We start from the raw sequence: 26535 nt of genomic DNA on the forward strand, positions 1-26535 counted from the left end.
CACTATGCTCTTCATTTCCACACACACATACACAGAACAACGGACACACACTTAGTAAGATCAGATTGATGAAAGGTGTTTTTTTTACCTTCAGGTTGAGTTATGTTAATAAATGAAAATGGTAATCTCTGTCTGCACAAATTAATAGCCTGGTGCTTTGTCCCTGGGAAAGAGTTGGACCCTCTGTTGGGCCTTTACCAAGACAGCAGGGAGCCTGGCCAGCAGAGGCTGATTTAACATGTGGTTCTGTCTGTTCTGCTTCCAATAGCAGCCACCCTAACTTTGGAAAGGATGAAAGAGAAAAAGCACCAGTGTCTCATTCACATTAACTATAGATTTTAGGGGAAAGTGCCCCACTTTCTAAGGTAGATTGACAGCTGGCCATAGACGCCAGCAGGAGAGATGATGTATAGTTTGGAGGCCACCCACATGCTTTGAAATTAGGCCACTTGATGGGGGTGCGGAATAAGTAATAAACAGAAGAGTAGAACTGTAGAAGCTCCCACTTCCCATGAACAGCTACAGAAAAAACACCTGCTGTCCTCCCCATATCTCTTTGTTCTGCTGTGAGGCTGTACCCTATATTACACTTCTTCTCCTACATTGAAGACACCTGCTCAGGGTGACTTTTTTCCCCGTGTGACTTTTTTTTTTAAACACCTGTCAAAGCTCTAGAGCTTCTATGCTTTAGAGAAGAGATGTGATATTTGGCAGGGAGAATGCTATGGTGGCAGGAATGTGTCTTTTGCTCTCTGTGAAAATCTGCCCACAACTGGCCAAGTTATGAGCCCCTGAAAATCTCAGTTTGCATATGCTCAGTAGAGACTTAGCAGCTAAATTCACAGAAAACTCCCACTCTATACTGAGCATGGGACAGGGGCTGAGAGCAGGGCTTTCCCTGCAATTGCTTCTCCTGGCAGCTGGGGGCTGCTCTGGGGCCAGTCACAGGCAGTGAAAGCAGGGACATTCTCTCTTCTATGCTTTCAATGCTCCCCCTGCTGGTGGCAAGGCAGTTGATGAAAACAATCAGCTTGCCAGGAAGGCAGACAGGTTGAAGAACTGAGCTGGGAGAGAGCTGATGGGGGAGTCTGAGATGAGGAACTGAACCGAGATAGGGGACTGGGCCTGGAACAAAGTGCTGACGGTCAGGACTTGGGGACCAGGATGGGAAGCTGAGGGGGGTGAAATGGGGAGGGGAGATTAGGACACAAACTTGAAGGGGCAGGAAAAGAAGAGGACGTGTGCAAAAGGAGCTGTAACCACTACAGCACACACATCTCCAGAACCTAGAATAGAACTCAAGATTACAGAGTCTCAACATTCCTCTGCAGTCAGCAAATAGCTGTGAAAGCCCTGCAAAATGTGTGCCTCATCTCCCTCTAGTGTCTGGCTCCACAGAAGATGACAACTTTCTACTGCTATTATTTACTCTGTTAGCTCAAGTGGCAGAGGTCTGGGCTATAGATTTGAAGGTTCTAATCTTGATGATGAATCCATATGAGAGTCAATATGGTTCAAGATCATGGAACTTCTGATTACCAGTTTGCTTTTTTAAAAACAAAAATGCTATTTGCTCAGCATCACATAGGAACTTTGTGATGGGGCAGGGATAGAATCCAGTTCCTAAAGGTGGCATTCAACTGCCTGAACCAGGGGATCATCTTTTTTATTCCCACAGTCTCCTGCTTTGTTCACTAAACATCTTCCAACTTCTGCAGCAAATGAGGTGCCTTCCATCCTCTACACTGAAGGAAATAGGAGTCCTGTGGAAAAAGTAGTATGTGATCATGTAATTAAACACTGTATCACAATGCATGTGCAAAGGGGGCTGAATTAAGGTTGCATGGGCAACCTTGATTCTGGCATTTCCTAACTTTGCAGATTTTGACTTTGAAGACTAAATGTTCTTTTAATGTAATTTTTGTAAGAATTAAAAGTGTTTTAGAAAATCTCATCCATATTTGGCATGGCAATGATCATTACCTGCTGTACCGTAGCTTCAACTGCTTGCATATAATGTTTTAGCTCTCTGTCCATTGCAGCATATTCTAACATCACACTCTCCATACTGTTAACCTCCTCTACATCATCTGCAAAACAAAGTACATAGGTATTCATCATTCCTCCATGCAAATGGGAACATGACCAGATAGGAGTTAGCTAAATTCATCTGCAATCATTTTAAAACATAAATTATTAAAATACAGTGAACATTTCATTACTCAAATCCCAATTAATTTAAATTCTGTTATCTGAAAGGTAGATATAGCCTCCCAAAGTTGAATTACAGGCTTAAGGGGCGAAATCTTCATAGTTTATAAACTCCAGGAGAAAACGTTTCTACTGCACAATTTAAAAAGGCTGTACTCCTTCCAATGTATGGAGGTCAATTTATCCAAACTCTCAATTATTGGATGTCTTTCTAAAACATGCTCTGGGTTAACCATAAATTGTTGGAGCACTAATGAAGAAGGGCCAAGGAGAGAATCCAAATGAAAGCTAGGGCATGTGTTATTCACAAGGTCAGACCAGATGACATTATAATGGTTCTTTCTGAACTTAAAAATCTATGACGGAAAGTGAATATCATGTCCATCTGATATGAAATAGTGTTTGAACTGTAAGTCAGTGGAGCAAGTGTTTAATGTACTCTGCATCATACTATGTTGTGGCAATCCTTATTACAAAGGTTTTGTGCTAAAGGTATTTAATTTTGTTACTTTCATCTGGTGATTGAATGCTTTTCTTTCTTTACAGCTGATCAGTGCTTGACCTTTGTTACCTAACAAGGAAGATACATTATTATCTTTAAAATATGGAAAGTACTTCCTATGTTGTGAATGAAAATACAGTAACAATATTTCACTATTTGTATTGTACAGCAGGTGTTTTTCATGTTCCTCAAATTTCAGTTATATTTTTTTTAACCTATTTTGCAATCATAAGCCCTTTTGCATTTCTTGGGTAACTTCAATAAACAACTTACTCAGAGACAGACACTTCCTGGGTTTCATGAGAGTGTGAGAGAGAGTGTGTAATTTCAGTTACCAACATCTAGTCATTAGGCAATCAGGATATTTTCCGCAGAAGTTGCATTTTATGACTCATCAGACTGCCTGAGAAATATTTAATAGAAACCCTGTCTCATTGTAGTGGAGTTCAAAGCTATAATTAGTCCCCTTTCTTTCCCCTCTCCCCCAAAATAAACATTAGTATTGTAAAATCCAGACAGAGTCAGCATTTTATAACACAGGAAATAATGGAAGACTTAGCCATATGGGTGAATCAAACAGTGCATTAATCCAGTTAGTAGTCATTGCCTACTCAAATGCAGTGAATACAGAACAGGTGTTCAGCAAGACATAGCTATTTTTACTCCCCTCTGCATCACTCCTAACACCTTCTTCCACCTTCAGTTATGTCTCTGCTTTTCCATTCTAAACTCGCTTATTCTTTATTCGGACATTACCTTTCAGAGAGAGACACTTGTCATATACAGTACAAAAGTGTGTATGGTTTCCTCCAGTTGTGCAATTTTTTTTCAGCTGCGCCCTTACTTATCCCATGACAACACTGCAACAGGAATACAGCCCCTAGTGACCCTAGGACTCAATTATTGTAACTTCTTCCTTGCAGTGCTTCTACATCACTAGCAGCTTGTGCAGAATGCAGAAAAACATTGCTTAACTGGTTTGAGCAATCAGGTCATATTGTGGCTGCCCTGAATTGACAGCCTGTTAAGCAGAGGGTTGGCCACAAGAGTCAGACCCTCAGCTGGTATAAGACACCACAGCCCCACTGACTCCAATGACGCTACATCAATTCACACTAGATGCGGGCCTGTAGGACTTCCAAAAGCCCTCACTATATTAGAGACCTCTCTTGTTCTGACAGATATTTGCATTCTGACACCACCCATTTTCTAGTAATTCAACCATCACGTCTTGTGTTGCAGGTAACCATACCTTTGTACTGGTGGCTGTGAGAGGTTCATCTTCCTTCTCTGTCATCCATCCCAGGCCCACCCTCTCTCCCTTTCCAAACAGTGCTGAATGAATATTTTCCAGAGTGTTGTTTTCTTAAAACCATACACAATCTCATGTAATGGCGTGCTGGTTCCTGGGCACATGCCCATGTCCTAACATCCTGCTTCTAGGCTCTGACCAGCAGCTGAGTCAGGTGACCAAGGATCATGTGCCAGCAGCCCAGAAGTGGCACTTCCTAATAAAAAAGAGCCAGAGCAGACAAAGGGGGAAGGCTCAGAGTCAGGAGAAAGACCTGGGAGGTGGCTGTCCATACCAGCCAGGTGGAATATACCTACAATAGCAGAAGCCTCCCCTGAGAAAGGCTTTAGGAAGGAGATGGGTTTAGGAACTGTCAAACCTAAGGGGAAGGGCTGGCAGATTAGTGCTGGAGTTGATGTTCAACTATTACGATTTGTCAGTAAGCAAAACCCCAAGACAAGAATGTTTCTTGGACCATGTGAGTCTACATACATTTAACAGGGAGACAAGCAGCCCATGCCCATATCCCCGTATGTAACACCTTTCCCTTTCCTTATTTATCCCTCTTTTTGGTTATATCTATAGTTTTATGAGGGTGTCTTGATTGGTAAGGTTGGGTGAAACTATATGTATAACATGTAGTAGTTTGCCTTAAAGTTGCTGAGCCCCGCAGGCATCTATGTGAAAGACTGAGTTTAGCTATGGAGTGCCATCACAAATTGTACTGTGTAGCCATTTTTCTCTAGATAATTCCCTTGTATGAGAAAATCCTCCTTATTTCCACTCCAGCACATCATGCAGCCTTGAGGCTGGTAGAAATGCCTCCATGTAATACATGAAGCTGAGACTAAATCCTGGCTTTTGAGATACTGAATCGTCATGTTGACTTTCAATGATAATTTTGTTAGCTCTGCAGTAGCTGAAACCATTATCCCAACTCAACCCCTCCTTGCCCCTGGTTGATGGTGGGAAGGCTGGAAACCTCCATGAGGAATACACTTATGGAGTCCCTCACCTATCATTCCCATGAGTGGGGAGGCAGGATTTGTTCAGTCCCACACAACAGACCCTGAGGCAGGTCTCCAGGGATGAACTAGAGGTCCATTGGAGCAGTACTACTAGGGATTCCTCATGGATGCTTCTGGGTCCTTGGGTGAGATGGGGGCAGGGGGCTTGTGGGATGGCTGGGATAGTGAGGCTCTATAGAAAAGATAATACAACCCCAGGTTAAATGATAACACAGGTCCCCAGCTCTCCCAGTCTTCATCTACTCTATGTGAATCCTGGACTGAGAGGGTGACCTGCACAGAGTCTGGAAGAGAAGATCAACAGTGCCACAGAAACAGCTGAGCCATCTTTCATACCGAATTGAGGTCCTTTGTAGAGTATATTTCTTTCATGAGCAAATCTAGCTAGGATGATCTGGGTCATTGACTTTGACAAGGAAGTTGCACTTAACATTTTTATTCAAGTTTTCGGTGGGCCAGGGAAAATGCCTTCCTAAGGGGAGGCTAATAGAATTTGGTAAACTGTCTCTGCTGTTTACTGGTACAGTAGAGTGCAAAGCTCTGCAGAGAACAAGCATACAGCACTGTATTTGACCTCCCAGCTCTTAACAACAGAAACTGAAAGTTTTGCTCAGACAAAGTTCAGCAATAGGGGCCTTCTCCTATGTGAAACAGTGGATTCAGCCAGCCAGAAGGAAAAGTGCAAAGACATTTTTACACAAAGTCAGGAAAAAAATTAAAATATGACAAAAAGCAACATTCTTTTGTATTTTTGGCTACTGTAGCAGTGCTGTTCTCCTTAAAGACATCTACACTTGATACATATCAGTCTTTCATTAAATACATCAATGAGTATTGCAGACAGCCCCAGCGTTCCTGCTACTTTCTTCTGTCTAACCACCATTTTTCCCATGCCCATCTGACAGCAGCGATGCCAGTGTTTTTCCCTCCTACTAGGAGGCAGATGAACTGCCTCCTACAAGGCTGACACAAATGATGTTTCATGAATCACAGGAAAGATTTGTGTAGCAAGTAACTGTCACCCTCCTCCCATGGCCCAAATGAATCATATCCACAATATACAGAAACTTCACTGGCCTAAATATTCTGAAACTTTGAAAGGGACGAGGAGGACATTGTTAAACATAGCAGCAGAGCCATGTCAATTTTGCACAGAACATTCCCTGAACTGAAAACTCAAACTAACTGTACCTACTAAATAACGAGGCTTTAGCTGATTTTATATTATAATACTTGAAAGTTGCCCTAAAAACAAAACACTGAGCACAAAGAGGTGGAACCCAGCTGAGGGAAGAAGGATATTAACTTTAACTACCTCTTGCCTGCAGTCCTCTGATCCCAAGGGTTCCACCCACCCATTGGCTTGCTTCTAGTCTCAAATGATGCTAACAGCTGTCTTTCTGCTGCTGTTCTTTCATGCACGTGTGGCTGCAGATGTTTCAAGATAAATGCCAATATGTATCACACATCCAAGATTACAGCCTGCCCTTGAAGAATTTATTACAGGCACAAAGATACTCTAGATGGAGTGAGCTACAGATCCATGAAGCCCATCTATTTTATGGCAACCACACCTGCAGTGGAGCCCCCAGTATGTCTTTGGATAGCCTGTTTCCACAAACTGATGACTAAGAGGAAAAATCCTTTGGTCCTTTTGTTCCCTCAAGGGGAAGGGAATAGTCAAGGAGACTTCAGGGGGTCACTCCCATTTCACCCTGTTTCCATTGTTTGACTTTCAGTTTTTAAAAAAAAACTCTTACTCCCAGATCTTGTACTGCAGAAAGTGACCTTCCCTCCCATGAAAAGGACTAAAGGAAACTCACTCTTTACTACTAGTAGTTCAGCTGGAAGCAAAGGCTCATACTCGGGACCATTTCTGCCATTCCTGCTAGGTCCCCTCTTCCCAAACCCTAAATGCTAGGTCAGCTACCTCCATAGCATTCAAATCTTCCACTCTAGAAGCAAATGGCCAAGCTTGGGGCCCAGTTCTGCAACTGCAGGATCAGTTCCTTTCTGGTATCTCACCCAAATGTCTCCTAATCTGACTTTTAATTCATAACCACAGAGTTCATTCCAAGCTCTATGAGTAACACCATGCTCCTAGCTATTACAGTAATAATAATACTGTAAAATACACTATCATTTGCATATGCTAATTGAGTCTCCTTGTTTCTAAACTGAATATGTTAAGTTCACTAAGTATTTCCCCACAAAACCTTAGAATCATAGAATATCAGGGTTGGAAGGGACCTCAGGAGGTCATCTAGTCCAACCCCCTGCTCAAAGCAGGACCAATTCCCAACTAAATCATCCCAGCCAGGGCTTAGTCAAGCCTGACCTTAAAAACCTCTAAGGAAGGAGATTCCACCACTCCCTAGGTAACCCATTCCAGTCAATAATAAAACTCTGCTTGACTTCAATGGGAGCAGAGTTAAACCAATGCACTTTTGAAAGTCACAGCCTAATGGTACTTGTTTTAAACTACCTTGGTTTTACTTTATGGACAGGTGGGGTCTGGAAAGTCACAATGAGTTCAGATCTTCTCCACCTTCAGAGCAGAAACTAAGAACCATCTTGTTGGATGTTCCTGCCCACAGCATCTGAGTGGCCAGATCAGGCACCACTGGAGATAAAAGGCCAGATTCTGCCATCAATACTCACAATGAATAATACTCTGTAAGTAGCCCCACTGAAATATACGAGAGTGCTTACATAGGCCATGATTGAGCAAAGCACTTAATTATACGTTTAAGCATGTTGACTTAAAGTTAAGTACGTGCTGCAGTGCTGGGCTGAATCAGGAACAGAGTAAAATACTATTCAACACAAATGAGGATGGCATAATATTGCCAAAAATAATTAAATAAATAAATGAGAAGTTTGTCTTTCATACACCCAAATGATGTAATCAACAGGAGAGATGGGAAACACGTGTCCTTCTTAATGAATGAGGTCTACATCATTTTTACTACTATGATGCATCTTTGTGTTGGGTGCAATAAAAACAATACCTAGAGAGAAATATATAAAGATAGCTATTGTGCATCCTTGGCTTCCCTGGGAATTGAAGCTTGCCTGATCTGATGTTGATACCCATCCTACACAAATGCCACCTCACTCCCTCCAGGCCAAGGGTGGGAGAGAGTTTTCCTTCCAGGTAGCTCCTCTTTCTTTATTAAAACTTCCAAGTCACATTCTAATAAGAGCAGGTGAAGTAGCCTCTTCATTATATTACTTAACAGCTATGTACTGTTGCAGAAAGACCAATTTAAGAATTAACAAGAGCTGTTTAACTAGTAGGGAGGAGTATTGTAAACAAGTTAAGTGCTTGAATGTGATACCTTTGCTGTTTCAATGTTATATTCCAAGTCTTTTGGGGATCTTACTTTGCATCTATCACCATGATATCTGCACATCAGAGGGCCTTCAGAGTGGGAATAAACAGAGTGAGGAGCAGACAGGTGAGGAAATCCTCGCTCACTACCATCCCAGTCCCCAGCCCCCAAGCAGAATAGAGAAAGCAGGCCAGGGATGGGGAGAGGACAACAAGCAAACACTCGTTCTCTGAAAGACTGAGCGGCATACAGTATCTTCGCATCTAAATCGAAGACCAGTCTCCCATAAATAACACAAGCCTCATCATAACAATATGTATCCTTCCTCAATCAATTGTTACAATGTATGCTGTTTTCCAGCTTAGTTTCAACATTTACAATAGGGTACATTTACCATTGATTGTAATGGGAGCTTCCTGCTTGGAGAAACAGAATGGTCTTCACTAAGTAATGAATATACACCAACCACTATCTAAGTCACTGCATTTATTTCCTATATTTTGTCTTCTAAATCCCTATAGTTTCTTCATTATTTGTAAACATTATTCCTTTATAACTTTTTAAAGTAAAATGTTTCCTTTATCAGTTGAGAGAAGCTTTAGCTAAAACCACATTGATCCTCCTTCCATGTTTCCTGACTGAGGGGACATAATAGTTAAAATCTCCAACTCCTCTCAAGATTTCCTCTCTCTATACTTCTGCCTGTTCTTTTGCAACCATGTGATTTCTATATCATAGTCCTTAACAAAGTCTTATCATTTCTGTCTTTCTGATAAATAATGTTACTCCTTTTAACCCCCCTCACGCCTCCACAGATGTCTACCGGTCCATGTTGCTTGTTCAATCATTCCACTACATTTTAACTAACACAATTTGGTAATTATTCTGCCATACTATTTGTATTTCTAAACACATTTCAGTACATATATCTTTTTCCTTTTCCACCCCTACCGCCTAACTTGATTTAAAGAATTTGACACATCTGGAACAGATCAGATTCCTCAAAAGTTGACTCTCAGAAGATGGTTTAAAAATCTGTTTAACCATCTGTTTACTGCTTAAAAATATCATACCCACAGTATTGTACTTTATCTACATGCAGAAAAAGCATGTGATAATGTTGGAGTCAGATGTATATTTCATATGCGACAAGTATTGGTTTGTGGCAAGAAATTTCTCTTGCGGGGGAAATGTATGTAATTTTGTCTCTTCTAAAGACCCACCATTTCGATAACTGCCTCAAAAAAGTGAACCAAACAAAAGGTATTTTTACACACACACGCACACACCCCGTTAGAGTTGGGTGGGAATTTTCAATTTTAAAAAAAATATATATCAAGATTTTTCTGTGGGAAAATGTTGATTATGCAGAAATTTTTCAATATTCCAGAGGAAGAAAACCAAAACAAAATGTTTTGTTTCTGGTCAGTTGGACAATAATCTCTGCATCTGCCTGAGCCACCATAGCTTTTCATGGGAATTGCAGTTTGGATACCTCATGCTCTCCATTCTCTCTTACGAGTCAAGCTCCTTAGCCAGACGATATCTCCTATGATGCAATGCAGTGGCTCAGCCAGAGGAAGAAACCATGGTATATCATGGGAGATGTAGTTCTGCTGGATAGCTCAACCCACAGGGGATAATGGAGACATGAGGAACCCAAACTCCCATAAATCAACATGCAGCTCATTCAGATACAGATTAACGTTGACTGACCCAACAAGACTGTTTCGTTTTCACAGACTGAATGAATCATTTCATTCTGGGAATATTGAAACATTTTGTTTTGATTGAAAACATCTCACCAAAAAAAAAATTCTGAACTTTCAGGCAGCAAAGTTTCAATCATTTTGATTTTTCAACCCAATTCAGAATGAAAATAAAAGGTCTACGTATTAGAAATTCCCTTGGGGTGAAAATTCCATTTTTCAATTAGCTCTACTCATTGTACACACATATACACCATCTCAAGTTATTCCTTCCTCTGGGCTTCCCATTGCGTCCTATTTTCTCTATTTCTTATTAAATTGGGGAGGTAGTTTCTTTGTTGTGTGTCTAGTATAGCACAAAGCATATTGTAAACACATTAAAGTAGTAAATGATAACAAAGCAATGGCTTCTGTGGTAACTAAGTGTACTATTCTCAATGCATTTAATATTGGTAAACAGATGGGATTGCCCTCCCCAAATTATTATTCATTATAGCAATGAAGCCTTTGGCACTTGAGATACAAGTAGATAATAAATGGGATGCATGTTAATAGGATTCATCAACAATTCAGGCTACAGGTTGATGACATCCTGCTCATGCATTCCAATTCTTCTGTTCCTGCTTTTAGGATTTCTAGCACTACTGGCTTCCAAAACATCTGGAGGAAATCAGAAACAATGTCAGTATTGCAGCCTTATCCACAAGCTTTAATTCACCAGTCTTCCTTCCCTCTGCAAAGAGAGAAAATATGAAATATTCAGGAATAGGATTGACAATTTACAGGAAATAATGGAAAGTAACTTCCTAGTAGTGAAATTCAGTCTTTTAGGTAGATGGAAATTGCTTCATCGTGAGGAAGTTGCTATAGTAAAAATGAATATCAGATCCAAACTGAACTGTTTGGTAAGCGTGTGACCCTTGGATATTTCTGAGTGCATGTTCAAAGGAACTGACTGACTGATTGTGGATTTCCAGGTAGTACTTAACCTAGACTAGCTTAAAGGAAGTTAGAACAGTGTTTCTCAACAACCAGTCAGTGGACTGGTGCCAGTCCCCAAGATCTCTCTGACACAGTTTAGGAAGGCAGCAAGCCGGTCCCTGGTATCAAAAAGGTTGAGAAACACTGAGCTAGAACACCAGTCCCTGGCTTGATCAAAGGACAAATTAATGACCTAGCCCCATGTATGAAACATCCTATTCAGTGTGAATCATGTATTGATGTGGCACTCCTCAAATGTTACTTATGTGGCGATATAAAAGCTGAAACTTTCAGAGCCCATAATTTCCTAACATGTAAAATTAGATCATACCAATCCTCTTACACAGAAAAGGCAAAGACTGGACATAAATTGCAAGCATAATGAAAAACATCACCCCATTCTGCCTCTAGCAGGCCTTCATTTGGCTAAATCCTCTTCTGTGGATTGGCAAATCTCTCTTTTTTTGACATAAATTGCTGGTATACAGTATTCATTCTCTTGCTTGTATACTGGTAAGTGATGAGGCTAAATCCATAGCAGGAACTTAATTTACCCCAGACCTAATACAAAAACTTCTCCAACTATGAGGCGTTGCTACCTGGTTATCTTGTGGAAAATGCACTCTCTACATCCCTTAGTTCTAGAATGGACCATTGTTCACTGCTTTGCATGGGTCCCTTATTTGTATGCAAATACTTATGGTTTTGAGAGGACACTAACAACTGTTTAAAGTCTTTAAGTACACTGGAGATTGCTATAGATGCTGATTTCTCAGCATGCCTTTTGGATAACACTATTTGCCTATGTTATTTGACACAGTGGGAAAAGAGATGGCTTTTAATGGGCTCCCTGGCTGTCAAAAGGGTAATTTGGAGGAACTGGAAACCTAAATTAAGCCCAAGTTTGGCAAAGTAAATTTTTATTCGGGCACTGGGGAAGTTTCTCTTTGTATGGTACATCAGGACAAACTGGATTATCATCACATCATAGGAGTATCAGGAACTCGATTGTTAGTAATTAATTCAGTCCAGAACCACACTGCTGTATTTGGCATTTATGTAGTTGTCAAGGACATATGCTGGAGTCCAGAGAACAGTGTGTCCTCTCTAGAACATTTGTCCTCATGTTGTTGAGAAATTTTTATTTAGTTTTACTTTGGTATTATGTAGAACTGCCTATGCCAATTTTGCATGTACAGTATAAAGGGATATTCCTGAACTTGGATATGTTCCACTACAGAAAAGTCTTCAGTAATAATCAGTTTAATGGTAGAAAGAGGAGTTATCTTAAGACATCAGAAGGATAATCCACCTCCAATGAAAGCTGAATAGAAATTTGGACCCAAAAAAATCAGTCTACGAGAAAGTAACTAGCAGACTTCAAGTAACAGATGGTATATCTGATTTCATTTGGATTACATTCATTTCAATTAGAGCCACACTGACAACAATTTATAAACTAAAAATTTAACTCAGTGTTGCAAAATTGTCATGATAATCCATCCACCCAGGCACTAAATCTACTCACCTACAATTTACCACAATGACTGATATGGAAATCACAAATTATAATTTACTCATCTGATTTTTTTTAAAGAAGGCTCACCCATGGCAGAAGCTACTAGAGTTTTGCAATGCTACTTTAACTACAAGGAATTCTAGACACTTGACATTTATGTGTAATATATGATTTTGAGCCCACTTACAGTCTGGGAAAAGCATGTTAAAATACTTCCTTAATGTGTTCACACTTTCTGAGTTGTGTTCTTTTCATCCCCCCACCTCCTTCCCACCTCCACTAGCTTTCTCTGTAAGTCTTTTCTGAGTAATGCATTTTAACTCATGACTGGTTTGTTCAGGCTGACACTATTGAGGACTAAAATATACACATATTTCAAAATATCACTGCTACTGTAAAATAAAGAATACAAAGGTATCATATATTTTTGATAATTCTGCACCAAATGTCATGAGGACACTTCCCCTCTGACATCTTCTTGTGGATATCTAGTCATCAGGTCAAGCTCATCATGGCTAAAACAGAGCTCTTAATCTCCCCACCCAACCCTTCCCATGATCTCTTTTCTGTATCACTATGGATACCACAACCATCCTGCCTGTCACTCAGCCCTATAACCTGGGCTTCATCTTCAACTCAGACCTCTCTCAAGGTCCTCACATCCAGACCGCCTAAATCTTGCTGATCTTTCTGCATAACATCTTTAGGATATGGCCTTTCCTATCCATCCACGCAGCTAGAACTCTTGTCCAAGTTCTCATTATCATGCCTCCTAACTACTGCAATATCCTTCTCTCTGACCTTGACAAATACACTCTTGTCCCTGCTCATATCCACTCAGAATGCTGCTGCAAAGATCATTTTCCGAGCCTATTGTTTTGACCATGTTGCCCCTCTCTTTGCATCCCTCCACTGACTCCTCCTCCCCTACCACACCAAACATAAGTTGTCTTTACTTTCAAAGCCTTTCATGGCCTATCCCCATCCTATCTATTGTCTCTCATTTGCTATTAAGATGTCGACTGGTGCCTCAAATTGGCCCACGATGTTTTCTTCCATCCTTCCCATCACGCTTAGGGCAAGCTCATTGTAAACATCCACAAAACTAATCCATTATCCTCCTTCAACTGCCTCTTTAAAACTTGACACTGGTGGCTGCTGGTGTGCTGAATCCACAGTCTATCACGCTGACCAAAATTGTCTGATTGTTTCCTTATACTTGCCTGTTAGTCTATCTGTTATCTCTTGACTTACACTTAGATTGTAAGCTCTGTGGGGCAGGGACAGTCTTTTTGTTCAGTGTTTGCACAGCATCTCGCACAATAGGGTCCTAGTTTATAGCTGGGGCTCCTAGGTGCTATGCTACTACAAATAGTAAATAATCATCATATGCAGCCAGGTGGACCAGCCCTCCTCCCATTTATAAATGCCTGAAACACCTTCCCTTCCATCCACAACAGCATAATAGCCCCAAGATAACTACAGCAATTGCCTACACAGAAAAGTAGCATTAGGAAAGTGTTTAGCTATTTTCAAATGTCTTCAATGCACTAAGTGAAAAGGTCAATCACACTTTATCTTGTTGTTCTTCGTTTTTCATTTCCTCCCATCCATTCTGTTCTTTCCTCTCTCCCTGCTCCCTTGCACATGCTTCTTTCCCATCTGCCTTTTGCCTCCTCTCTCCTGCACATGCTGTCCAGCTGCCTGGTTCCCTTTTCCCACGGGCAACTCCAGTCCTTCTGGTGGCAACTCCTGTTTCCTCAAGTAGCCCCTAATGGAGGTAGTAGGATCAGGGTTCCTTTTTGTTTCCTGAACATCTGTAGAAACAGCTGGGACTAGGAGGAAGAATCAGCCTCATCATGTGACCTTCCAGCTCTCCAGGGATCAGTAATAAGCGCACCGCAGACTGCAGTTTGGGAACAAGAGACCTAATAAAAATTCAGTGATATACATAAAAATCCCATGAAGTTCACCTCATTTGTCTGAGCCATTATTTTGCACTGCAGCTGTCCAGTTTTGCCAGAGGATGAAGCCCACTTTCAAGAACATACTCTCAGCCCATTGTTCAATGTCCAAAGGACAGAGGCAGCTTTTTCTAAGGTCCCGCTCCTGCACTTAGGACTGTGCAGGTGCACTGCTAGCCCTACATGGATCTCAGTGCAGAACCAGGGGCCTAAGTAAGGCCTTTCCAGGCCAACAACAACAAGATGACTCATTCATAATCCTCTGCCTTTTTCCTCAATCTTTTTAAAGGGTTCGAAAGAGAGCTATAAGAATGCTTCGAAGTCTTCCCTAGAGTGAAAGAAAGTAAAGGAGCTCAACCTGTTTATCCAAAAGAAAGGTGACTTGACCATGGCCTCTGAGTACCTACTGGAGAGAAGATTTCTGGTATTACTGGGCTCTTTAATTTAACAGACAAAGGCATAACAAGATCTAGTGGCTAGAAAACGAAGCTCGACAAATTAAGAAATTAGGTGCACATTTTTATCAGTGACAATAATGATTGAAAAACTTACCTAGGCATTTGCTGGATTCTCTGATACATGAAGTCATTAGATAAAGATCAGATGTCTTTCTAAAACAGATACTCTAGCTAAAGCAGAATTTATGGCTTGATGCTGCAAGTACTGGGTGAGGTTCTCTAGCTTGTGTTATGCTGGAAGTCAGAATAGATGAACATGATGATCCCTTCTGGCCTTAAAGGTCTATGACTTGACTTTTTCCTGGACCATTCATTCCTACATAGTTCACACTAGTAATTCATAGACTATCAGGGTTGGAAGGGACCTCAGGAGATCATCTAGTCCAACCCCCTGCTCAAAGCAGAACCAATTCCCAATTAAATCATCCAACAGATTTTTGCCCCATATCCCTAAATGGCCCCCTCAAGGATTGAACTCACAACCCTGGGTTTAGCAGGCCAATGCTCAAACCACTGAGCTATGCTATAAGCAGTCTCAGTATTATATCTGTTACACCTCTCACTCCTGCTCCATTGATGCAACACACCATCCTATTTCCATAGTGTATTATTAACCTTACCGCTATTAAAATCACAGTACACTGGCATGGCTGCCCATTTTAAAAGCTTCTCGAAGTGGAAACCTGTCCCATATCTTTTTCTTACTTTGCATCAGAGAATTCAGTCCTTCCTCTATTGCTCCGACCATTTCCTCAATGCCCAACTTGACTCTCCACGGAGCACCACACTTCTTGTATGTGACTAAAAAGAGGTACTGTCTCCAATAAGGAATGTTATTTTATATCTTTTTTTCTTCTTCTGCCATCTCTTGCCTCTTCTTTCTCCTATCCTTCCCTTCCAACCCTCCCTTTTCCCACCACAGTGCTTCTGATATGAACTGTTAGAAACACTTCTAGCATGCAACTGTGAATTCTACCAGCAGGACACATCAGACATTAGCAATCTTAAGACTTAGTACCTACATAGGAGCTTTTCATTTTCAAACTGCTGTACAAATGTTAGTTAATAAATCCTCACAAAGCACTGCTGTGAAGCAGGCATCTCCATTTGCAAAAGGGAAACTGAGGCACAGATAACTTAAGTGGCTTTCCTAAAGCCACCAAAGCGGCAGAGCTAGAATGAGAACACAAGAGTTCCTGGCTTCCAGCCATGAGCTCAATCCATCAGCCTAATAACATCTCACTTGTCATGCCTCTCACATATAAGAGATCCTTGCAGAGAAAAGTGGAGGAGGGGGAGTCTGGCTAATCAAAGTTACACTGCACAATTAGGGTGAAATTCACCCCACGCCAGCATAAGCCTATGTCCTAAAATAAGGGGCTTAAAAGGGACTTAAGTGGTGCATAGGCATCAATGCCAGTCCTCTGCATGGGGTGAATTTCACTCCAATGTGTAATCCTAACTGATAAAATGAACACAGCTCTTCAAGTTGCAGTTGGGTCAGTGTATACTTTTTCAGCAGAGTATAGTTCAGATACACCCTTTTTGGTGTGAACTGAAACCTAGCACAAAGCCTCAATTTAGCAACAAAATTTATCAATGAGGGAAGAAAAAGGAAAAAAGGCAAGGAGTGACAGACCTAAATATGCACTGGTTTGACAATTCAGTGGTGAATGTATAAACTGCGGAGGGCCAGGGGACAGAACAGTTATGAACACATCATTTGACTTCTCTCTCACACACACACACACACACACACGTACGTAGTCATGGTCATTTTGTGTCTATGAATACCAGTGTACAGTGCTCCCTTTCTGTAAGTATTTATAAGGAGCAGGATGGTAAATTTTAAAAAGCCCCAGAGTGCTAATGTTTATGTATGGGAGTCTTCTCTGCTTTTACCCAACAATGACAAAACTACAGCTGTGCTTACTTTTAAACCAGTCAATTCTTTCCATAACGGAAAGCTTTAAGAAAAATAGCACAGTCACTCTAGTTTCTTAATCTTGTTAAACAACTCCAAGTCATTTTTTCCCCTCATTAGTCATCTTCACTAGGGCTAGATTAACATAGGGGCTTTAGGGGCTGCAGCCCAGGGCCCCAGGCTAAGGGGGGCCCCAGCGCAGCAGGGCTCAAGCAGGCTGCCTGCATGCCGTGGCCTCATGCCATTCCCAGAAGTGGCCAGCTGCTGGCATGGCTTTGTGGTCCCTGGCGGCAGGCGGGGGGGGGGGAGGGGAGGAGATGGCCCATCATACCATTTCCATACCCAGATGTGGCCCTTGGGCTAAAAAGTTTGCCCAGCCCTGTTCTAAAGCCCAGATGCTTTTCATGTAACAGGAGTTGGTTGTACCTTCTTACAGCCACATTTCTATGGAAATGAAATAGATTAACACTCTCTGACCTGTAGTGCAATTTTTTAATATACACCTCTACCCCGATATAACACGACCCAATAAAACACAAATTCGGCTATAACGTGGTAAAGCAGTGCTCCAGGGGGTGGGGGGGGGGAGGGGGGCGCTGCGCACACCAGCGGATCAAAGCAAGTTCAATATAATGCCGTTTCACCTATAATGTGGTAAGATTTTTTGGCTCACAAGGACAGCGTTATATCGGGGTAGAATTATATAATGAATTGTGCAAAGAAAATATTTCACTTGTTTTTGTTCAAAGAGATTGAAATTTACCCCTGTTCTAAAGGGCCCACACAAGATCCATGAAGATCTTCCATAGATTTTAAGATCAGAGGGGACCATTACCATTATCTAGTCTGATCTCATGCACAACACAGGCAAAATAACTTCACCCAATAATTTCAAGCCCATAACTTTCAACAGTCAAACATCTCCAGTTCCTAGTTTTATCTGGGTAAATTTTACCCCTGTGCAGAGAGTCTGCAAAAAGGCCTATGTAGCACTTAAGCCCCATTTAAAATTTGTTTTCTAGGAATCTACGAGGTCTAGAACACAAGGGAATGAATCTACACTAGGTAACCCATAAGCCAGCTACAAACCTCTCTAACTCTCAATAGCTCTTGAGAAGGGAGTTATCTGTATTTCATGCTGAGGAAGGTGACAGGAAGAGAAAACACATATTTGAAATCAACCAAGTATTTCATGAGCCTCAAGGTTAACCATGAAACAGAAAAATCACATGGCTCATTTGAACGATTATGAAAGTTCTTTTCAGTACATACTGAGTCAAAAGGCCATTATGATGTTTGTATCATGAAACTTTCTTTAGGAACAAAGTGTGAGTGGAAAACAGTTCTAGGATGAATGAGAGAGAAATTGGTCTTCCTCAAATTAGCTTTAAATCAAGGCTGGATTTCTTTCTAAAAGTTGCTCTCTAGTTCAACCACAAGTTATTGGGTTTTATGCAGATATAACTGGGTGACATTCTATGGCTTATGTTATGCAGGAGGGCAAACTAGTTGACATTGTTCCTTTCTGGTCTTAAACAAATCTATGAATTTGTGACCCATAGAATTAATTCTCTCTGACTCAGCCATGAATCTTAATCCCTATTTACATTTTAATACTACTAAAATTCCAAGGGTCTGGTGATAGATCAGTGAAATTTCTAAATCCATTCTAATAGTGAATTTTCATTCCATAGATTACTGTAACAGGTGAATAATAATGGGATAACTGCAACAAAAAGTCTTTGCTGCCATCTACTGGATTTTGTTTTTCTCTCAGTATTTAGTTATTTTCAATTTACAGAGGAAAAAACCACCTAACAAAAAACAAACGATAGTTTTCTTACTTATTTTTTTGTCTCGCTAGTTATCTCTATTTTCCCTTCACTATACCTTATTCTACTTTCACTTGATTCTTCTTGCACTTGGAGTAAAACTTACCACTAGAAAATTCAACAGCATAGATTCAACAAGCTCATAAATTCTGAGTTAGTGATAGTATATTTTTACAAAGACAAAAGACTTCAAGTGATAAATTATCCACTATAACCCCCGGTAAATTGTTCCAATGGTTAATTATCTTCACTGTTAAAAAGTTGGACCTAATTTCTAATCTTGAATTTGCCTAGCTTCAGCTTCCAGTCATTGGATCTTGTTATACCTTTTTCTGTTAGACTGAAGAGAAGTCTACGATCAGAAATCTCTTGTATAGACTGTAATCAAGTCAACTCTGTGCAATCAACATCCACGGTGGGGAAGGGAACGTTGGAGTCATTTGTATTTAATATATGTAAAAACAATACTTTAGGAGCACATGAGCTTTACTACAGCAAGGCAGCAAAATGAATAATTAAACTGGAAAACTTCCATATGATGCTGGTTTTACCTATGTGTCCAGTACAAATGGCAATGGCTTGTCTCTAGAAAAGCATTTCGTTAAGATCAGCCTAGTCTTTTTGTTTGAAAAGAAAAAACTGTTTTAAAAAATTAATGTGTTTTTAATACTTCACTATCCATTCCTAGGAAAAACAGATATTGAACTTTTCAGATACCAAACAAAGCAGGCAATTCATACTTGCATTACGTAAGCCCCTGCAATGATTTTCCATGTAATAATTATAAAATATTTACACAGCAGCATAAAACGACGTGTTTTACAGAACACACATAATACACACTTCCTGCCCCTAAAAGCATCTATGAAACAGGCAAACACAGAAGACATGATCTAGGACAACAACATGGGTCTTTGTGTTACTAATGATGAGAATAAGGGAGACAAGATTTCCTGATATAAAAGGAAGGATTTTAAAGGTGGGGGGGGGCGGGGGAACAGGGCACATGTTGGTGGGGGGTGAGGGCACTTGTCAAAAGCAATAGGGAGAACCTTATCTCGGTTACCCTGACAATAGGAGTTTCCTTTGATAACAGGAGAGGAATTCTAGATTTGGTGGCTCTACGAACCTTGTGCATGCCACTGATTAGGGGCACACATTGGTTTGGCAACAGAGGGTCTGTTAGCAAACAGTTCCTAGAAACTAACCACTAACTGCCTGGGGTTAGGAAGAAACTTCCCCTGTGGACATGTTAGTCCACTGCAAGGACTCCTGCAGCTTCTTCTGAAGCATCTGGTAGTGGCCAATATTGGAGAGGGGATACTGTACTACATGGACCTCTGAGCTGATCCAAATGCATAAAGCAATTTCTAATTTCTGGTCAGCAGGCATCAATGATTTGACTCCTCTGAGCTAGGATTAGGGTGTAAGCTACTGGGGAAAACACTGTTGATGAAAAGAGATGTGTCAGATTTTAGTAAAAAATCATGTCTCTAAAAGCTGGAGTGAGACACGCTGCAGTTGTATTCTCCACCAGGAATAGTGGGATAAAAAAAATCTCACTTGGCATTTACTCCCCAGAGACAATGGTCTTGTCTTCACTACCGGGGAGATCCACGCTGCTGCAATTGCAGTGGGTGTGGATTTAGCGGATCTAGTGAAGACCCGCTATATCGATGGCAGAGCGCTCTCCAGTCAACTCTGGTACTCCAGCTTCCCCAGAAGAGTAAGGTAAGTCGACCGGAGAGCGTCTCCCATCGATGCAACGCTGGAATAGCATAACTTAGGTTGACTTACCCCAGTAGTGAAGACAAGCCCAAGGACTCTTGAGGATTTTAATTTGGACAAGAGCTCCCCCTTGTGTCCCAGTAAATGTAGTTTCTTTCCCATTTCTAAATACAGCATAACCTCAGTTACGAACATCTCAGGAATGGAGGTTGTTCATAACTCTGAACAAAAACATTGACATAATACAGCTTTGAAACTTTACTATGCAGAAGACAAATGCTGCTTTTAACCATCTTAATTTAAATGAAACAAGCACAGAAACAGTTTCCTTATCTTGTCAAATCTTTTTTTTAAACTTTCCCTTTATTTTGTTTAGTAGTTTACATTTAATTCAGTACTGTACGGTATTTACTCTGTGTGTGTGTGTGTGTGTGTGTGTGTGTGTGTGTGTGTGTGTGTGTGTGTGTGTGTGAGGCCTGGTCTACACTAGGCGTTTAAATCGGTTTTAGGAGCGTAAAACCGATTTAACGCCAAAACCGTCCACACTAGGAGGCACCTTATATCGATTTTAATGGCTCTTTAAACCGGTTTCTGTACTCCTCCCTAACGAGAGGAGTAACGCTAGTATCGGTATTAACATATCGGATTAGGGTTAGTGTGGACGCTGATCGACGGTATTGGCCTCCGGGAGCTATCCCACAGTGCACCAGTGACCGCTCTGGACCGCAATCTGAACTCGGATGCAGTGGTCAGGTAAACAGGAAAAGCCCCGCGAACTTTTGAATATTTCCTGTTTGCCCAGCGTGGAGCTCCGATCAGCACGGGTGGCGATGCAGTCCGAAATCAAAATAAAAAAAAGAGCTCCCGCATGGACCATGCGGATGTGATCGCTGTAAGGGCAGGCAAATCCGTTCTATCCGTTCTATCAGCGCTCCGTTACAGAAGATGAAATTCAGAATCCTTTTTTAAAAATCTCCAAACAGACGCCATAGCAGGGACTCAGCGCACTGCAGCGTGACAAGCGTAACGGAAAGCCAAAGAATCAAATGGATGCGCATGGACTGGAGGACTGAAGCTATCCCACAGTTCCTGCAGCCTCCTAAAATTATTTGCATTCTTGGCTGAGCTCCAAATGCTTCTAGGGTCAAACACAGTGCCCGCGGGTCAGGGCATAGCTTGGCAATCTACTCACCCACCCCCACCCACCCCCAGAAGCGAAAGGTAAAACAATCCTCTGACTCTTTTACATGTCACCCTATCTTTACTGAATGCTGCAGATAGACGCGATAGTGCAGCACTCAACACCAACATCCTTGCTCCCCCCCCCGCCATGGGCGGCTGATGGTACAAAAGGATGGAAATCCATCCTCATCATCAGCATAAGCTGATCGTACAAAATGATGGAAATCCATCCTCATCATCAGCCTCAGCTGATGGTACAAAAGGACTGGTAACCGTCCTCGTCATCAGCCTATTGGCCCTAATTTTTTCTGGTGGATGGATGGTGCAATATGGCTGGTAACCATCCTCATCATAGCAACAGGGGGCTGAGCTCCATCAGCCCCCACCCTTCATGTGTAAAGAAAAGATTCAGTTGCCCCTGGACTAGCAGTGGGATGCTGGGCTTCTCTCCTACACACTGCTTAATGTCCTGTCTGGACTATCATAGCAGCTGGAGGCTGCCTTCCACTCATTTCTCACTAACAAGTCAGTGTGTCTTATTCCTGCATTCTTTATTAATTCATCACACAAGTGGGGGGACAATGCTACGGTAGCCAAGAAAGGCTGGGGGAAGAACGGAATCAACAGGTGGGGTTGTTACAGGAGCACCCCCTGTGAATAGCATACAGATAATAATTTCTGCGGGCTCTGACACAGAGCAGGTGGTTCTCTAGCACACTTGCCTATATTAGGCAGCACTGATTCTATTTTTAGATACCAAAAAGGAGGGATTGACTCAGGGAGTCATTCCCAATTTTTGCTTTTGCGCCCCTGGCTGATCGGCCAGGGGCACTTATGACAGCAGCCAATGGTACAAAACGATGGAAGGTGCAATATGGCTAGTAACCACTCTTGGCTTTTGCGCCCCTGGCTGATTGACCAGGGGCACTAGCAGCAAATGGTACAAAAGGACTGGTAGCCATGATCATCCTCAGTTCCAATTTATGGAAGGGTTTGGATGGTGCAATATGGCTAGTAACCATCTCTGCTGTCATGCAAAAGCAAAAGCATGCTTCTGTGTAGCGCTGCTGAATCGCCTCTGTGAGCGGCATCTAGTACACATACGGTGAGAGTCACAAACGGCAAAAAAAGCTCCATGATTGCCATGCTATGGCATCTGCCAGGGCAATCCAGGGGAAAAAGGCGCGAAATGCTTGTCTGCCGTTGCTTTCCCAGACGAAGGAGTGACTGACGACATTTACCCAGAACCACCCGCGACAATGATTTTTGCCCCATCAGGCACTGGGATCTCAACCCGGAAGTTCCAAGGGGCGGGGGAGGCTGCGGGAACTATGGGATAGCTAGGGAATAGCTACCCACAGTGCAACGCTCCAGAAATCGACGCTAGCCACGGACCATGGACGCACACCACCGATTTAATGTGCTTAGTATGGCCGCGCTCCACCCGATTTTATAAATTCTGTTTTACAAAACCGGTTTATGCAAATTCGGAATAATCCCGTAGTGTAGACGTACCCTGTGTGTGTGTCTCTCTCTCTCTCTCTCTCTCTCTCCTGCTGCCTGATTGTGTACTTCCAGTTCCAAATGAGGTGTGTGGCTGACCGGTCAGTTCGTAACTCTGAGATTTTACTGTAAATAGGAAACAGCATTATAATACCACTGGTAAGTAAGTATTATAATGGTACTTATAGGTAGTAAGTCTCAGGGAGAGCTACCCCTGCATAACCCATTCTACCTGTGCAATGCAAGGGTCCCACAGTTTATCATCATTAATACCACGTGCAGTGCACTATCTGGGCCCAACTAGATGAACAGCAGATAGAGTATCAGCCTGGGTTGATTTTTCTTGATTTTGTTTAAAAAATCATAGCTTGTTTTTTAAATGCACCAGTTATTAAAGGAACCAGACTGAAAGCCTTTGGGACTGAAGTCTGTTCAGCACAAGGGTCACAAAAGGGCTAGAAGTGGGCAGAGCCAGGCACAAATAAGCTCGTGTACAGGGTGAATTAAGATGTGCCAGGAAATGGGCTGACACAGTTTACATCCCTCCTGGAGCAAGAACATAAGGGAGAGAGTCACAATGCTGTGCTCCTTGGTCAGCACAACTATGTACAGCCCCTTTCTAAGGGCAGACAACCAAGTACCAGTCTAGCCTTTATACTGCAGCCTCCCTTCAGGGCAGCAACCTGGCCTTTTTTATATCTTAGCAGAAAATGATACACACTAGCAATATGAATAATACAGCAGGATGATTTGTACTTCCTAACATTCTGCACTGTTGCAATGCACGTGTTAAAAGCACAAGTCAGAAAATTCTGTTATAGTCCCAGAGTAACCATATCATGGGCCATTTCATGCACATGCAGTAGTTTACTTGAATGTATATGGTGTTAAGTTACATGCTATGTTATAGGTGTTGCAGGAACAATCTATTTGAATTTCCAATTAAAAAAACAAATTAGAAAAAGAAAATTAGAAATTAGAAAAAGAAAAATTATCTGCGTTCAGAGGTACAGGTGGTCACCACTGCCATTTCACATGCATTGGGCCCTTCTTCTTACAGAGCAGAAAAAAATTTACAACGAGTGACACTGCAGAGCCCCAGAAAGGCCAGTGACATTTGAAATAGCCCCCTTCCAACATCACCTTAAAATGGCAATGAAGGAAACCCACGTGTTCTTACAAAAAAAAAAAGCCAATTGGACTTGCATCTAAATCTAAAACCACATTTAAAATGTCCTTGGGAAAGATGCAGTGTGAAACATGGGGGAAATCACAAGGACACTGTGGGAGAAAGACAAATTGGGTGGGGAGCGACAATGGAGGTAGGCATTACTGGCAGAGGGGAAAAGCAGGGAGAGCCAGAGCTGTCCAGGCCAATTAAGTCTTGGGTGTATGCCAAAGAATCATACCACTAACATTCTGGAACACCCACAGGCTTGTACATAGTGGTGAGCCAGAAAGTCCTTTAGGACCTGGAAAGCAGCAACATAAATATTTTCACAAGCCCAGCTATTGACAGAGAGGATTGCCTGATTCAGCTGACCAGTAGCCAACTGCAGAAGATGATAATGCAAGCTTGCTGTCAATTTCACCAGCTCAGATGGCTGGCAGCTCCTACAAGGGGTCAGACTGTTGAAGCTGACAGAAACATTATTTCTGTAAATCCAAGAGGGACTGAAAAAAAGGACATTCCTGAATTTAAGCTACACACAATAACCTTATTTATTTATAAATCAAAGTGTGTGGTGTTTATTCACATGATAGTGGACAGTACATGATCATGGTGGAGCAGCAACAGTTAAAGAAAACATTAATCTTGCCACTTTAATTATAGGCAGAGCTGGCAGCAATGCCTACAGTTAAGCATGCCTATCACTTCCCACTGTTAGCTCCTGTTTTCAGTTGTTTATAACTTTGCCAAACTTTAATAATTTGGGCTGAAATTTGCCACGGGTTTGTGCTTCAGGATGATTTTTTTGGAAATTTACAGCACTAATGGTTGAGTCATTTCCAACAACACGTTTAGGGGAAAACAGAATTTTTGATAATAGTTTTTTGTTTAGTATTTTATCCCACCGTTTTTTTGAAGACTTCTACTTCTTCCACATTTTAGGGCAGGAATATGGCATTTGGCAGGAGAGTCCTAGAGCTTCCGGATGCCTTTTGCGGTCCCCATGATTTGGTCAGGTGATGAAATCTCCATTTACAAATGCTCAGTGGAGCTGTTTAGAGATTTGCTGCAAAAATCTCCAAACATTTTATCTGCACTGACCTTTAGTCTAAAACAGTGATTCTCAACCTATTTACCATTGTGGGCCACATATGCAGCTCTCTCTGTGTTACATGGGCCGCATGTACACAAAATCTATACTACATGTATGGCTCTGAGAATGTCACATGGGCTGCAGCTGTGTGCTGATTGGGCCGCAAGCGGCCTGAGAACCATTGGTCTAAGGCAGGGGTAGGCAACCTATGGCACACGTGCGAGCTGATTTTCAGTGGCATTCACACTGCCTGGGTCCTGGCCACCGGTCCGGGGGGGCTCTGCATTTTAATTTAATTTTAAATGAAGCTTCTTAAACATTTTAAAAACCTTATTTACTTTACATACAACAATAGATTAGTTATATATTATAGATTTATAGAAAGAGACCTTCTAAAAACGTTAACATGTATTACTGGCACACGAAACCTTAAATTAGGGTGAATAAATGAAGACTCGGCACACCACTTCTGAAAGGTTGCCGACCCCTGGTCTAAGGGATGAAATGCTGGGTGGGAAGCCAAGAGTAGACCAAGATTTCTAGTCTCAGCTGTTCTGATGGCCGCTAGTAATTCTGTGTGCCTTCACAGCCCATATTATTGAGCAAGGCCTCCTACTCTCACCTTGGGAGTCAGACAAGCATATTTCCCTCAGTGAGGTAAGAGAGTTGGCACAAGGTCACTTCTGGCACAGCTGGGTATAGACCCCTGTCTCACAATATGCAGACCCAAGTCAGGCTGATTACAGTACACTATTATCAAGGTGCTTGATCAAGGTTTAAGGCAGGTCTGCACCAGTGGAGTGACCTAAATTGATTTTAACATATCAGAGAACCTGATCTAGTCTGCAAATATTTCATGTAGATTTGCTGCAGTGCTTTCTACCTACATATGAACATGCTGAGCTTAAGGAAAAATGGTTAAGAAACAGGAAACAGCAGTTAAGCAATAGTTGTAGGGAACAGTATCTTCTCAGAGTGCAGAGAGGTTAACAGTAGTTCATATAATTGGGACCAGTGTTAAGACAATGTCAAGTAAAAAAAATAAGGAAATTCTGCATTCAATTACACTGGTGAAACGCAAAGTAAATCAGCTTACATGAACAG

General features: G+C 41.7%; 1 protein-coding gene across 3 annotated transcripts in view; it reads right to left on the reverse strand.

The window, feature by feature from the left end:
• The window catches only part of NSMCE2 (NSE2 (MMS21) homolog, SMC5-SMC6 complex SUMO ligase), a 169313-nt gene that overhangs the window by 131669 nt on the left and 11109 nt on the right, over positions 1–26535 (reverse strand). For all 3 annotated transcript variants that reach the window (XM_045004784.1, XM_045004785.1, XM_045004786.1), the window contains exon 3: positions 1984–2090. In XM_045004784.1, the coding sequence (XP_044860719.1) occupies positions 1984–2090 (107 nt within the window). The remainder of the gene's footprint in view (positions 1–1983; positions 2091–26535) is intronic.

The sequence above is a fragment of the Mauremys mutica genome, chromosome 2 (genome assembly GCF_020497125.1).
Source record: "Mauremys mutica isolate MM-2020 ecotype Southern chromosome 2, ASM2049712v1, whole genome shotgun sequence".
Classification (NCBI taxonomy): Eukaryota; Metazoa; Chordata; order Testudines; family Geoemydidae; genus Mauremys; species Mauremys mutica.